Here is a 14320-nt window from a genome sequence, read left to right on the forward strand (position 1 = left end):
TGCCATAGCACTATAAACTACTTATCTATGACAAACTGCCTTCTTTATTACAGGAGGCATGAAATGAAGCTGACTCAGTGGATATAAATTAGCCTGGGCCATTCTCACTCCCCCTCCTGTTCCTGTACCTGTTCATAGATACTTAAAAAGATTACTAACTCCTGTTCCTACACAAAGGTCAGTCAAAAAAGGAAATCAATAGAGCAAACAAGATGTCCACTGACTGTCCCTGTTATCAGTGAAGAAAAAACTGTGAAACTGAATAAAGGTGCCATTTAAAAAAGTCTTTCTTGTAACAACTCTATCATCATGTTTTAAGGTTCATTAAGCCACACATAAAGTAACAGTAAATAAGGAAGAAGAAGAATTCAGCAGCATGATTACATTATTTTTACAAAATAATCCAATCAATCACAGTAATCAGTTAATCAATTGAAGGCAGGCTCTTACATTAATGCATAATGTAGCTGTGCATTGAGTATGCTGTGCATTGAGTACGCCATGCATTGCTGAAACACCCTGTTTACTCTGTCCCATTTACCTACTCATAATGTGTCATTAAGCATATATATTATTTGTTTGATCAATTTAAAAGCACTGGGAATGAAAACAGAACACACTGCACAAACAGAAAGATGTTGGTCTGGAATACTATATTGTGCAAATAAAGGCATAGGAAAAGTTGGTCAAGGCTATTGTCAGAGCAAGATTAATTAGCCTAATCCATTTTAATATCCTCTTTCTGTCTGCATTGTGAGCCACCACGACCTTCCTGGCAGGTGGAAGATACCTCGAAGTGGTATTAAAGCCTTTTTTCTTTCTCTAATGGGAGACAGAATAGTCAAAATGCTCGCACTGATACTGCTGCAGCCATTAACTAGAGTGGAACAGAAATTGGTCTGCAGAGGCCAGATTCATTAGTCACCAAGAAATACAGATTGGAGCCTCTAATCTGAGGTACAAATGAATCCTCTGTCACAAAGTGGGAACTTGCTTCATTTGCATAGTGTAAGTCAGCTTTTGATTTGTAATTTCAAGAGGTTTATTAGTCTTATCTAAGCAGAGAAGCCCATTTGAGACCTACAGAAAATGACACTGGTTGGAAATTAAGGTTGTGCTGCGGTTTCTTGTGCATCTCCTTATAGTGCTGATGGTATACATTCATTAATATCAAATACTTTTTATTTATTACGGGGTAATCTAACTCTGCATTTTTCCTGTGGAAAATGATCACCTGCCCAGTAATACGTCAAGGCATCCTCTCCTCTCAGCCAGAGGCAAGCAGGGACCACACGGCCCCTGTGACGTAGCTGTCGGAGCAACCCCATTACTGCTCTTCTCATGTTCATGTTTACTAACCTCAGTCTACTCAAACCGTATCTGCTGGATTTCCTTTCACTATTAAAAATATTTCCTAGTAAAAAAACGATTGAAATTCTTATTATTTGAGAAGTGAATTTCTGTCCAGATCTTTGTCTCTTTTTGTCAAATTTCTGCATAACTGGACATCCCCTGTCACCCTCCTGGGCTGAAGGATAAAAGATAAGCACCCTCTACAGAGAAATGCCTCTTCAGTAAGAGTCTGAATTATTTCCTTATGTTGAAAAGTATTTCAAAGTTCTTTTCAAAAATTGTTCTTACATTTTATCTCAGAGGGTACAAGCAAAAATCAGTATTTTAAAAGAAACTTTGAAAAAAGGGGCAACATAATTTTTCAGATCCAGACATGCTCTCTTCTAGGACTTCTTTCTCTTCTTCCGAGGTGCGAGGTGGCATTACTGCTGTTGTGTTGCAGGAGCTGGCCGCTGCAGAAAACCGTTCTACAGCAGATGAAAGAAACTGAAAATTGGGTAGCAATGTGTTACATGCCCTCCATATAGCCTGGTTAATGGGACACATGGCAGATATTTTACTAGTAAAATTAGAGAAATGTTTGTCTTTACTTTTTATCCTGAAGTCACTGAATCTGGCCTTTGTAACAACTCTTACAGTTTTAAGAGTGATTTTACCAGGTATAAGAATACACAAAGAACAAAGCAGGCTATATAATGTACATTTTTCATGCAAGCAAATTAAATCTAAACAGTCTTTGATATAAAATACTACCAATCTGAATTAATTTCTCTTAAGTTGCCAGCTTTTTTCTCTACCCAAAGCTGTATTATGAGAGATGTTACTTCCAATTCAGATAATAACCACTTCTGCTCTTTTAGTTTTGAACAAGTTGAGGTAAAAGAGGTATAAACTTTGATCTTTTTTTTTTCTGAGCATTATACCTGTGCAAAGCCAACATTTGTACAGTTGATATGGGGCACAATAGACATTTATCAAAGACTGAAATACATAGGATCATGCAGCAAGATGATAAAGCGTGGCAGGTTGCTGAAGCAGGGAGAAAGCAGGGTGACAGCACAGGAGAGATACCTTAAGGTAAGCCCTGCATGTCTTCTCTCGTTTTTGGAGCTTTTTAGTAAGAAAAAAGAAAATCAGAAGTTAGACACATTCTGGAAAGCTTCAGAAATATTAAAAAAAAAATGAGTCTGGTGTTTCAAATCCCGAACTTGAACCTTAAACCTGGACATTAATCTAGTTTTTGTTCAGTGATGACTATAAAAAAAAAAAAAAAAAAATCACACAGGAAATGTTTTTTCCCCAACCTTCATACAGGTGCCCAGATATCTTGCCCAAAAGGTGGGATTTGTGTGAAAAGGTTAAAGGCAAAAATCCCTGTGTGGGAACTTGAATTGTCTCTGGGAAATCTCTTCTAAGGGCAGCTAGGGATTGTAAATACAACTATTGCCAAAATAACAGGAGTGTGTGGAGCTCTTTCTCTGAAGAAGGCTGAAAAACTGTTTTGTTTGTAGCTTGTTGACTAAGCTGAGGCAAAGAGGCTGAGAAATACAGCTTTTCCTCTGAGAAAAAGAGGAATGGGAATAACACCCGTGATTTGTATTTAAACTACAAAGACATATGTTTTCTCTGAAATGTTTCTCTGAACATCATTCCAGAGAAAACACTTATTCATGTTTTAGATATGCATATTAGTGCATTTTTACAAAGATCAATTATAAGTGATGTTGGCGTCTTTATAAGGCTAAGAAGGTGCTATTATTCTGCAGGAAGTCAGATTAAAATAAAACCCTGCACCTATTCAGAATCCCACTGATTTTATTACATGTTCAGGGTTAAAAGGATCACTGGAAAAACATGTTGATTTGTTACTGAATTTCTGAGAGCTAATGCCCATTTCCCTCATGCTAGTTATAACGCATTCCAGATTTTAATAAGGGACACAGCTATGTATTTTAGGACCAGTCAGCTATTGTGAATTATATCTTATTCCCTAAAGAAGGTAATTGCAACTTTCTGCTGTATATTTACTGCTGTTTTCTCTTACGTGTTTATTCCAGAACTATAAGCACGCAGGAACAATGTATAGATTAATATTTCTGAAAGGAAAAAAAAAATAAAAGCACAAGGGCAATGGTTATCCCAGCAGGAGGATGTGATGGGAGGTGTGTACCTTGTTATAACTCCTTCCAGCAGAGTCTTTTTCACTGGGCCGTAGTTCCTGCAGCTGAGCATCCAAAATGTCCACGAGCTGCTCCATCAGCCTCACTGATGAACTAACATCACCAGCGAAGACCGGTCCTTTGGTGTGTTTAGCCAGTTCATTGGCCAGACTAGCAGCATTTTCTCCACTTCTGATCTGAAATGACAATTTATATTATCTCAGCAGGGTCCCTTGTTCTGCTTGCGGCTCTTAATTCCAATTCCCCATGTACCTTTGTTGTGGTGAAATAACCATTTGCACATACATTGAAATCTGCAACTAATTGAGACCAATAATGTTCTCTTTATCTCAGAAGATTAAAGGTTCTTAGATCCGTGACACACAAAAGCAGTTCTTAACAGCCATCAAACCCAGAAATCAGACCGAGACTTTTGGGCTAGATCTTCTATTCATCCTCACTTTTATTTTACTGCCATTATCAGACAGCAAGAAATCTATTCGTTCATACTAGTGCTTGAGGCATTTGAAAGTCAAGTAGCCTGGTACTGACAACAAATTATCCAGTTTTCATAAACTTAGTAAATCTCAGTAGGGAGGGAAAACACAGAAAGTGGCTCTATGCTTTAATCATACTGTTATTAATGCTCTCAGACAAAAATCTCTTTATTACAGTATAATTTTTCCTGAACCAAAAAATCTTGGTGTATACCACAGTTTTTGCTGTGTGATTTATAGTATTTTATGTTTTAAGCAAACATAGCTTTTGTTTTTTGAAGACCAGTAAAGCTACTTTGCTTTAAATAGTGATGAAAACACATAAGCACAGATTCAATACAAGAACTTAACTTGGAGGGAGAGCATACCAAAACATACATATGAACCTAACTGTTGGCCAATGCTTTGCACGCAAAGTACACACAATTCCTTCTGCTTCAAATAAACACAGAGTAATAAAGATGGTTTCAACAAACTGAATTATTAATGCTCAGAGTTAAAATCCTTAATCACCAGTGTACACCAGATTAAAAGGTTTCAACCAACCTTCTGAGCCAGCTGATTTACCCAGTGTGAGGTGCAGTTGCTAAGATCAGGGCCTCTGGGGTTCCACGTTCCCGTTAAGACCACGCAGAGATACGAGGCAGTTCCTACAATAGGTGCAGAAAACTACAGTGAAACGGAAACCATTTTTCCGCACGCATTCAGGAAACTGGCTACACTGCGCTCCTAAGGAATGCTGAGTTCTGAATGCCGCTAATGGCAGTAGTTGACAATAATTGAGAAAAACGTAAGGAAATCATGTAGATTACAAACAGCAATAAAAAAGTCAGTGAAAAATACCAGACGTTTTCTGCAAACAAACAAAAAGCCCTTGATTTTTCCTGGAGCTCATCCAGAGAGGAGCTCGTTATGAGAAAGGCAGCTGTAAGCATATTTCACAACAGTCCTCAAGCAAAGCCCTAAAATTTGACCTGGATTATCAAAAGCGCATGCGCAAGGTAATTATGCAGCTATGCTCCAATGGCACTTGTAGATGAAAACTTGACCATTGCCTGTAGATGCTGCATTCTCCAAGTAACAAAAAACTGTGTGACAGACAGCTTGCGATTAAAAAAAATCACCATGAGAGAACAACACATTGCTTTTGAAATGTCTGCTTGAAATCAAGATACATTTTTAAAGGCAATACCTCGTGTTCCTTTGGGGCAAGGGCGTTCAACCATCATTCCTCTTTGTGTCTGAGGCCAGCTAATCCCTCTGGCCTCAGTCGGTTCACAGAATCTCTCTGGCAAAGGGAAAAAACTTGTCACAGGAGGAATTTTGGTTGTGGAAACGGGTGGCGGTGGCTTGGGTCCTCTGCTTCCTTCCTTTGTTCCTCCAGCTAATGTTGTGCTTATGGGACCTTTCTGTGATGTAGTGCTAGTGGTTGACACTGTGGTTTTGTATAGCTCTGCTGAAGAGGTTACTGTCACTGCTGTGGTAGGCACTGCACAGAGAAAATTAGAGTAATAATAAAGTAAATGATTTCAGAATTACAAAAAAAACCAGTTCTTTAAATGTTATTTATGTAGTTTAACAGGACTTTCTGTGTCTCCATTCCTTTACCTTAATATTACCCTTTCCTTATTGCTGTTCTGGGTGCTTGAGATATAACTTGACCATTTTTTTTTTTCCCACTCCCAGCTCATACCAGTATGATGTTTCAGTACATTCTCCAAATAATCCCTTCCATAATAAAAATTGATAGTTGTATTTCTAAGGGCTGAAAGGCAGTACTAGTGAGTTATCACTACATAACAAACACGCTCAAAGCAATTAAAGATTACTTAATCACTTTTGCAGAAGGAATAACTCAATAGACAGAATAATTTCAAACAGCATGCCGCAAACAACACAGTCCGGCTTTAACAACAGAGCCAGTGGGCTGTAACTAAGAAGACCATTTTAAAAAAAATAGACCCCAAAACTTGAAGTCACCCACTACACACCTTCGAGGAAAATAACTACGATAACATCTTCGTACTCGGCAGTCATTCTGCTTGAGAGAGCTGCAGCATGCCCGATTAGCTCCAAACAGAAGCAGCGTCTAACACGTGCATGGCGTTCTCATGTTTGAGCATTTCGGGCCTCAACATCCTTTTTTGATAAAGCAGGTACGAAGACACAACTCGTTCAAGCCAGGCAAATACTGAGTTTAATGTTTTATGAAATACTAGGATCGGCTTAGGCCAAATCGCTTCTGTCTGGGCCTCGGTCACGGCGCTGCCCAGGCCGGGGGCACCGCGGGGGCTGCGGGGCACAGCCCAGCTCTGCGCAGCGCTGGGCGACAACGCCAGTTAACGCCGGGCGGTGACAGTCCCGAATTGCTGCTCATCGCCTCCAAACAGACACTGAGCAACGGCTGAAACAATGCAAGCCAGCAATGCAACTGAAACAGTTACCATTAATTATTTGCAAATCTTCATTAGTGCTCACAATGCTTTACAGGCACATAAAAGCACAGATCTTTGTGCTGGGAATAAATGAGCTAAAATCAAGTATTTTTAAAATCCTAACTGACAAATAAATGAAGCTAATTTTAGGATTAACTTCAGTGGGTAAAGTGGCTTTTTTTCTTTGTTTTTTTCTTCTTCTGCTAGGCCCTTGAACTTTGACTTATTGGACAATGCATCTTCTCCGAATTAAATAAAAAACAAAAAAACCCAAAACAAACAGAAAACATCAACAAGAAAACCCACCAAAAAAAAGGGAAAAAAAAGAGCTGCCATTTAGCAGATGTGTTTTAAGTTAGCATTTTGAATAAGATTGACTTTCAGTTGTTTGGCAGATAACAGTAACAATTATTTCAAAATCCTTTTTCAATTATAGTTCAGTTATAATACACTAAGAGTCTCAAATATGAATTTATCTTTTTATTTTCGCATGAATTTAGAGTGGAATTTTGCACATCACAATCTGCTTTTGAAGACTGAGCACAAAGCTGTGCTTCCTCAGGGGCTGTCTCCTCTTCAGCCTCACTCTTGGCAGCCTGAACACCGTCTGTGTAATCGTGCTGAACTCCTAGCGCAGCCAGATACTATGAAACCTACTGAAAGCCCCAGATCTGTTCTGCAAGTGCTTGCCTGACATGTTGTGAAACTGCTGTAATTTTCTTTTGATTACAAAGCATCCAGTCTTCTAGTGCTTTCCCAATTAACATTTGTCAAAAACATTTGCAATCGCTTGCAGAAGCATCAGGCAGCGCCTACTGAATCAGGTCCTGGGGAACTGGTGGGGATGGAGAATGATGCAGGGGACAACCAATTATTACTATCCATCCCCTAACACATTGTGCTAATTAGTACACATTTAATCACTGAAATGTGTATTAGCATTACTACAATTACTACTCAAAACCTATAATGTTTAGGATAGCTTTGTCTCAGGAGCTAAATATCACTGTAAGAATTCATAACAACTCTCTGAAGTTCAGTAGGGAGGTAACAATTTTCAGAACATATTTTGTGCTGCACTCTGAGCTAAAATATCCTGCTATCATTATGCAACTTTAGGTAGAACAATTTTAATGCTAGCCATTAAAATCAGTTTCAAAGGTGATTCAAAAATGACCTGCATAGCTTAGTAGTAGTGCATACTTTAGAAATATATTTATAATCTCACATTTTAGGAGACAGACTTCAAACCACCCCTCTCACAAAACTGAAGAAACAATTTCTAAGAGATTTTCTCTTGAATTAAATTTTTAAAAAGGAGAAGTCAGTGTATTTAAGAATGTACCAGGAAACTTCAGACAGTGCTAGAAGCCTGGGAAAGAAGAAGGCTGAAGAAATAAGAAACGACCAAACACATCACTTTAAGGAATACATCTAGCTTTTAGAAGGCAGATCATTTTGGTTTTAATGACCTGCTGGGGAACTTAATCTGCAAGGCCATTCTCCTGAGCTGCAAGGAGACACACGATAGCTGCCACCACCTGATGTGTCTTGTTCCGAAAGCCGAGGGTGACGGCACCTGCCGGCTCCCATGCACGGCCTTGCCGAGCGCTTCACCAGGGTAAGATCACGGCAGTGATGATTAATGTGCTGCAACTAAGAAGAAGAACAAACTCCATGTCAAGGTTATTAACCTACTGTTCCAAGCAGCACGGGTGAGCCTGTACAAGGCTTAGGATACGTACTTTTTGTCCAATGCCAAAAAAGTTGCTTTTACAATCCAAGATTCTGGTTTGGACTTTTTGACTAGGCCTGACATGCTGAGGAGAAAACCAAAACCTATTCTGCCGCCTTCTTTATTTTTTAAGAATAGGTGTGTGTCATTATCAGCTGAAGAGAGTCTTTGTAAAATTTAAAAAAAAAAGCAAAAAGCAAAAAGCAATATGAAGTAAATCCAAAGAATCAAGTTGAGGGTAATTAACTTACATTTGTTTCATGCAGTTCCTAACAGCTGATTTAAACAGTTACGCATACTATCTGTTTCTGAAAATGCAGACACACTGGAGTAAAACTTAACACCTGTTTTAACAGTGTGATGTCTACAAAAAACGTAACACAATTGCCTAGGACAGCAGGGGAATAGTAACTTTGTTTCCCCAACTGACAGTGAGGAGTAGATTTAGAGAAGGCACACAAGCTCTCTTAACTAGTATTCCTTGCCAACAGGTTTCTAGTCTAAGCAGGCATGAAATACATAAAAAATATAACAAACAACCCAAACAAACAAAAACCAAACCAACCAAACAAAACACTAAAAAAAACCCAAACAAAACACCAAAAAAAACCCCAAAGAAACAAAAAACCACCAAAAAACCCCAAACAACCCAAAACAAACAAACGACAACAAAAAACCACCAAAAAACCCACCAAAAAGCACAAACCCCAAACCAAACCACAACCAAGCCAAAACAAAAAAATCCTCATCCAAAATACAACCATGACCTTAGATTTTAAAATTCTGTTGGACTGCCCAGATGATGTACCACTTCTGAAAATAACTAAGCGTTCTTTTTTCATCTCTAGCATCTAGGTAAGTTTAGAAATCAGCTGCACGGATTTTTCAGTTTTATAGGAGAGATATTTCAATGTATTTGGACACGTGAAAATCTATGTACCTGCCTTCATTTTCAAATGGTGTCAAATACTGAGCTTCTGTGTAAAGCAATGGAGATCAGAAACCTGTGTAAATCCAGATTTCCCTGCCTTCTGCTTATTACCGCTACGTGCCTGTCTTCATGCTTCGGTGAACAGCAGGGAAGTTGCTAAGACTTACCTAATTACCTATAGGTTCCAGCTATTATTCTGCCCAGTACTCTATTGACCCTGCCAAATTCCGTTTAGTTGAAAGCGAAAAGTTTACACAGCCATTTATAAATTTATACCCTGAAAATTATAATAAATACAACACACAATTAGCAAAATACCTATGATCAAGAAATGTACTGTCTGGTCCCCATTACGTTGTCCTTACTTGTACAAGCACTCTTTCATCAATCTGTAGTATATCAGATTTGGTATAACAGTAAAGATCTTATTTACTTAACAATTTGCTGCATGACTTCGTCATAGATTCTCGGTGTTAAAAGACTTAGTTGCACTGGTTTCCTATTATTTCAAGCCCTTGGTGATAGTACTCTCTGAGTTTCTGTTCTGTCCACACTCACGACAACCATATTTTCCTGCGGTGATCCAATAAAACTTAATGATGGGTAACATAGTACAAAAGGGGAGACAACTTCAGTTCGAACAGTTCACACAGCGCAAATTGGGATGAGTGTAGATGAAATCTCTCTCTAATGCAGTAACACAGAACAAAAGGATTTATCTTCTTTTTGTTACCAAGGAAACCTTACGATGTAATGCTTATATTTACTTTTTAGGGGAAAAATTTCCTTCATTCTTCCTGATCTTTTAACTTAAAATTATTTTTAAAATTCCTATTTCAGCAAGGATTCATTTGGTCCCTTGGATACTTCCCTTCAGAAAGAATGTAGCAGGATATATCCACTAAATTTACCAAGGATATAAAAACTCTGGTTTGTTTTGAATTTTTCATAGTTGCTTTTTGCAGGGCCTGATATATTTTATTTCTAAATTAATGTTTTGATTTTTAAATGTAATTTTTATACGTAACCTTAGAAAACGTGCTCTCCTGCAGTATCTGAGTGGTACTTGTCAGCTGTACCTCTGAAAGCCATTTCTGCATCTATGTACTATAATTCCCATTAGAAGAGAGAAGAAGAAACAACACATGAAGAATGAGGTTAAGGCTGGGGTTCTAAGGGCAGCAGACCAGATTACCATGGTAAAATGGTAGCCTGGCTGCTGCATCCAGAGTTTTAGAAATCTGAAGAGTTCTCCTGAAGATAAAGAAAACGAGGATATAGGGAACACATAACACAGTTGCAAGAGAAGAAAATGGCGTAGGTTTGCAGCAACAGCAAGGTCAACGTTAGGTTAATTATAGTGGTATCTCAGAGTTTTCAATAGGAAGATTTAAAAATGAAATAAACACCACAGAGAAAAAAGGCAGGTTTGGGGTCCCGGATGAATCCAACATTTTGGCCCTGGGAGCAAATGTAAACCCTCGACCTCAAAAGTGTTACTCAGATGTGATAAATTCATCTTTCATGTAGGAAGAAAGACTGTTGGTTTTGAAGTACTCGGTAGCGGGACGTTACGGCATACACAAGAACTGATGGCCAAGGCAGATAGATGGGATGCGGGGTGGGGAAAGAATCAGCATGTGTCTATACATCATTATTGCTCCCACTGCAACAGAAGGAACACAGATGGCTGAGTTTCCCACAATGGCCCAAGTTAACCATTCGAACAGATAAGGCCACGACTTCCAATTCTGAGGTACTGACCTTGTGACACCATTAAATACTTGATATTAAAGTACCATTGCAAAAAGACACTAAAAGATGTTTCTTGTGTTAGGTGACTTAAAGAAGGTTATCCTAACACCTATGATTTTGAGTAGATGATTAAGAAACCTGAGTCAACCACCAAAAAAGAAAAAAAAAACACCACATAAATGTCCTTCATCAAATGTGATGAAAATCTGTTCTACTTCATATGAGATAAAAAACTTGCAATGTGTATTACACGTATAGATCCTTTAACTGTGTAACAATATAATACAAATAAAATATAGAGTTAGAATCCATACAGAATCTCTTCTTGGTTTTATAGCAGTACATCTCAAGGACAACCATATTAGATAATTTTTCCTTTAACTTAGTAGCCTTTAACTACAGGCAATTGGCTTGGGCAAAAGAGGAAATGAACTGAAACATATTTTTAGATCTGCTATGTACGGATCCATACAGAACTAAAATATTGGGTACTGGCTTTATATAAGGAAAAATACCACTTATGAATACATGCATCATGTATTCAAATAAATCTAGTTTCTTTATATGGTTTCTATATTCAAAAAAGGCCATAATTAAATTTATTTACTGATGTCATAACGCATTTAAAACCCAAACTCATAAATCTCTCAAAAAATATTCCTTCTCTTTCTTCACGGGTGAATGGGCAAAGAGCTCGGATGAGAGGCAAGCAGCCCGCAGCCTGCCCTGGACTCCTTCTCGTCTCGGTCTGCCTGGAACAAACTGCTTCTCCTCCTGCCTTGCATGCCAGCATGGAACTCAGGAACAGGAAGGGTGCTGGTGGATGCCCAAATCTCTGTCTGATATTAGATGGGATGTGGCAAGTACATGTACTGTAACTTAGGATCTCGGAGACTCTCTCATAACAAAAATATTAAGAAATGTCTTACTGGAGAACTTTGGTGGTTTACTAAACCAAAGGAAGTATCCTACGAAGCCTTTTCTTCCCTCCCTGCTCTTCCGTAACACTTTTCCCTCAATGCAGCAATTTAAAGATCAGCTTTTGCCACATTCTTGGCAGCTGCCTGAACTGCGAAATCTACTTAGAGCCTGCACCTCCATTTCCTCCTCTTACTATTAAAGCTTTGGAGAATTTAAAATGCATCTTCACCTCAGTTAAACTACATGAACAGTGACATGCATGAGGATGTATGAAATGAAAGCTATACATTTTTTCTAATTACATAGGTGGGCATGTCTCTGCTAAGAGCAGCCCCAAAGCCTCCCTAAGGAAGGGACTAGCTTGATGTTCAGACAGCAAAGCCTCCCAGCTCGGTCCCCAAACACCTGGCCCCTTCCTGAGCCTGGCCACGTATTGCCAGGGAGGTCTGCAGGAGACAGCTTGGTCAGGTCTTCACTTGGCTTTGGAGATCACTAATGTATTGGTTCTAAACTGCCTTGTTCTGCTGCGTCTTATGTACTTCTGTATCTCGGAAAAGCTATATGTATGTTGATGTAGTTGTGTGCACACTACGGGGTTTGCATTGCTCTGCGTGAATCAGCTTTGCTGAAGCAGGACAGGAACTCTTCACATGGATAAGCCACTGTTACTACTTTTAAGTACAAAAAATGGCTGCTAAACATGCATACCAGTTATATGAGAGAAGTGAAGTATTACCTTCATTGCTAAGGCAGCTTATCAACATTCTGTTCCTTGCTGCATGCATCTTCTGTCACAGAGCATTTTTCTTGGTATTTACTCTCCCCTGCAGATGTTAATATGTGGCTATGCCTGATCATGTCATTTTTAGGCATTTGTGAGACTTAAAGACTTCCATTTTTCTTTCTTCTTTTGGCAGTAAGTCTATCCTTTTAGGTAGTTGTTCTAACTTCAAGTGAGCTGAATTGCAGTTGTAATGGACTTACCGAGAAACTGGCTAAAAAGAGGTCGGATAATCTTGTCTAACCTGGCATTTGAAGATGTGAAAATAGGGCTGCAGAAAAATATTTATGCTCGGTATTGCAAATTAACCCCATACATCTCCTCTGGGACCTTCCAGCACACATTGCTCTCAGCTGCTGGCGCCAAGAAGTTAAAAGGCCTGCATGTATGTTGTAATCAATTCAGAACTCAGGTAACACCTAATGGGGGGGAACGGGGTTCTGGCTCAGTGTGAATGAACTCAAACTTACCTTAGCTATACAAATCAAACTGACTGAGGGTAATACAGTAAATAAACAATTCCTCAACTCATTCTCAAACACAGAAAAGCTAAATGCTTGTGAAAAAAAGAAAGAAGGAAAGCATTAGCCTGTAAAACAAATGAAGTAATTCTATCTTTCTTCATAGGTGCTGCAAATTTGCCTTGCACCAACATAACGCTGTACTGCTCAGCACGGCGGAGACAAGCAAACCCTCCTTGCCTTTCTGCCAAGAGCTAAGTCTAAGACCAAAGGTATTGTCACACAGTTATCTGAGTCGAAGTGCAAAGAGATTAAAAATGAGAAAAAATAAATTCTTACCTTGGGCAGGATCGGGTGGGCCAAACTCCAAAGAGTATCGCAGAATGAAGTTGTTATTCCACACATACAGCTGGTTGTCTCTGGGGTTGTAATCCACTGCGGCGATGTATTGGTACTGGTTGGGGAAAGGAATGTCCACATGCTCGCCCCTGCTTAACCTGGTGTTGTAGATGTAATCGATGGTGTTCTTGCCGGCCTCGCTCTCGTTGTCCTGATACACCGACCGCACTACGTACAGGACGCCACATATCATGAAAGCGTTTGACGCTGCCCGTTTGTCGTATGTTGTTTCCCAGGTGGCTTCAAAACGCAAGGTGTAAGGGTTCAGCTGGCTAATTACTATCATCCCATTGTTTTGCTCCGTAGCATAAATTACCCATAAGCCATTTTCATCAACTGCCAAGTCAATATCAGTCTTTCCTCCCCATCGGTATGGAGAGGTGTCATGGTAATTAGCATAATTGATTATGGCCTCTCCACTCTTAATTCTAGTCCTCAAATCGAATTTTACTATGTTCCTAGTTCTTTCCTTGTTAAAAAAGACAGCGCCATCATACACTACAAATCCAGTACCATCCACTCGATTTGGGAGTTTATACGTCGTCTGCTGGCGTCCGTTTTGGAAGTCCTCTAAAGAAGCATATTCTATCAAAGTATCAGTGCGATACGGAGTCCATGGCATGAAGTATATTTTATCTGCAGCCTGGAGAGGATCTTTGCACCAAGCACCTGCTTTTTGTTCAGCTTCATATAAATACGGTGAGTCCACAATTGCTTTCAACGTCCCCGGGCAAACAAAAACTAACAGTCACAGAGAGAAGTAAGACAAGAATTACATCAAATTAAGACTGTCTCATAATAAAAAGAAAAAAAAAAAAAAAAAAAAAAGAAAAGGTAGGTAAATCATAATGACTGTGGCAGGAAGAAAAAAAATCAATTTAATTGGCACTAGA

The 14320-nt window shown here is 39.1% G+C and overlaps 1 protein-coding gene across 9 annotated transcripts in view; it reads right to left on the minus strand.

The window, feature by feature from the left end:
* The window catches only part of ADGRL2 (adhesion G protein-coupled receptor L2), a 390203-nt gene that overhangs the window by 30904 nt on the left and 344979 nt on the right, over nucleotides 1-14320 (minus strand). For 7 of the 9 annotated variants that reach the window (XM_065657083.1, XM_065657085.1, XM_065657084.1 and 4 more), the window contains 5 exons: nucleotides 13368-14168; nucleotides 5202-5498; nucleotides 4556-4659; nucleotides 3524-3709; nucleotides 2425-2463 (listed from right to left, as the gene is read on the minus strand). In XM_065657083.1, the coding sequence (XP_065513155.1) occupies nucleotides 2425-2463; nucleotides 3524-3709; nucleotides 4556-4659; nucleotides 5202-5498; nucleotides 13368-14168 (1427 nt within the window). The remainder of the gene's footprint in view (nucleotides 1-2424; nucleotides 2464-3523; nucleotides 3710-4555; nucleotides 4660-5201; nucleotides 5499-13367; nucleotides 14169-14320) is intronic. The other 2 variants (XM_065657087.1, XM_065657090.1) reach the window with 1 other exon arrangement.

The sequence above is a fragment of the Caloenas nicobarica genome, chromosome Z, assembly GCF_036013445.1.
Source record: "Caloenas nicobarica isolate bCalNic1 chromosome Z, bCalNic1.hap1, whole genome shotgun sequence".
NCBI classification, from domain to species: domain Eukaryota; kingdom Metazoa; phylum Chordata; class Aves; order Columbiformes; family Columbidae; genus Caloenas; species Caloenas nicobarica.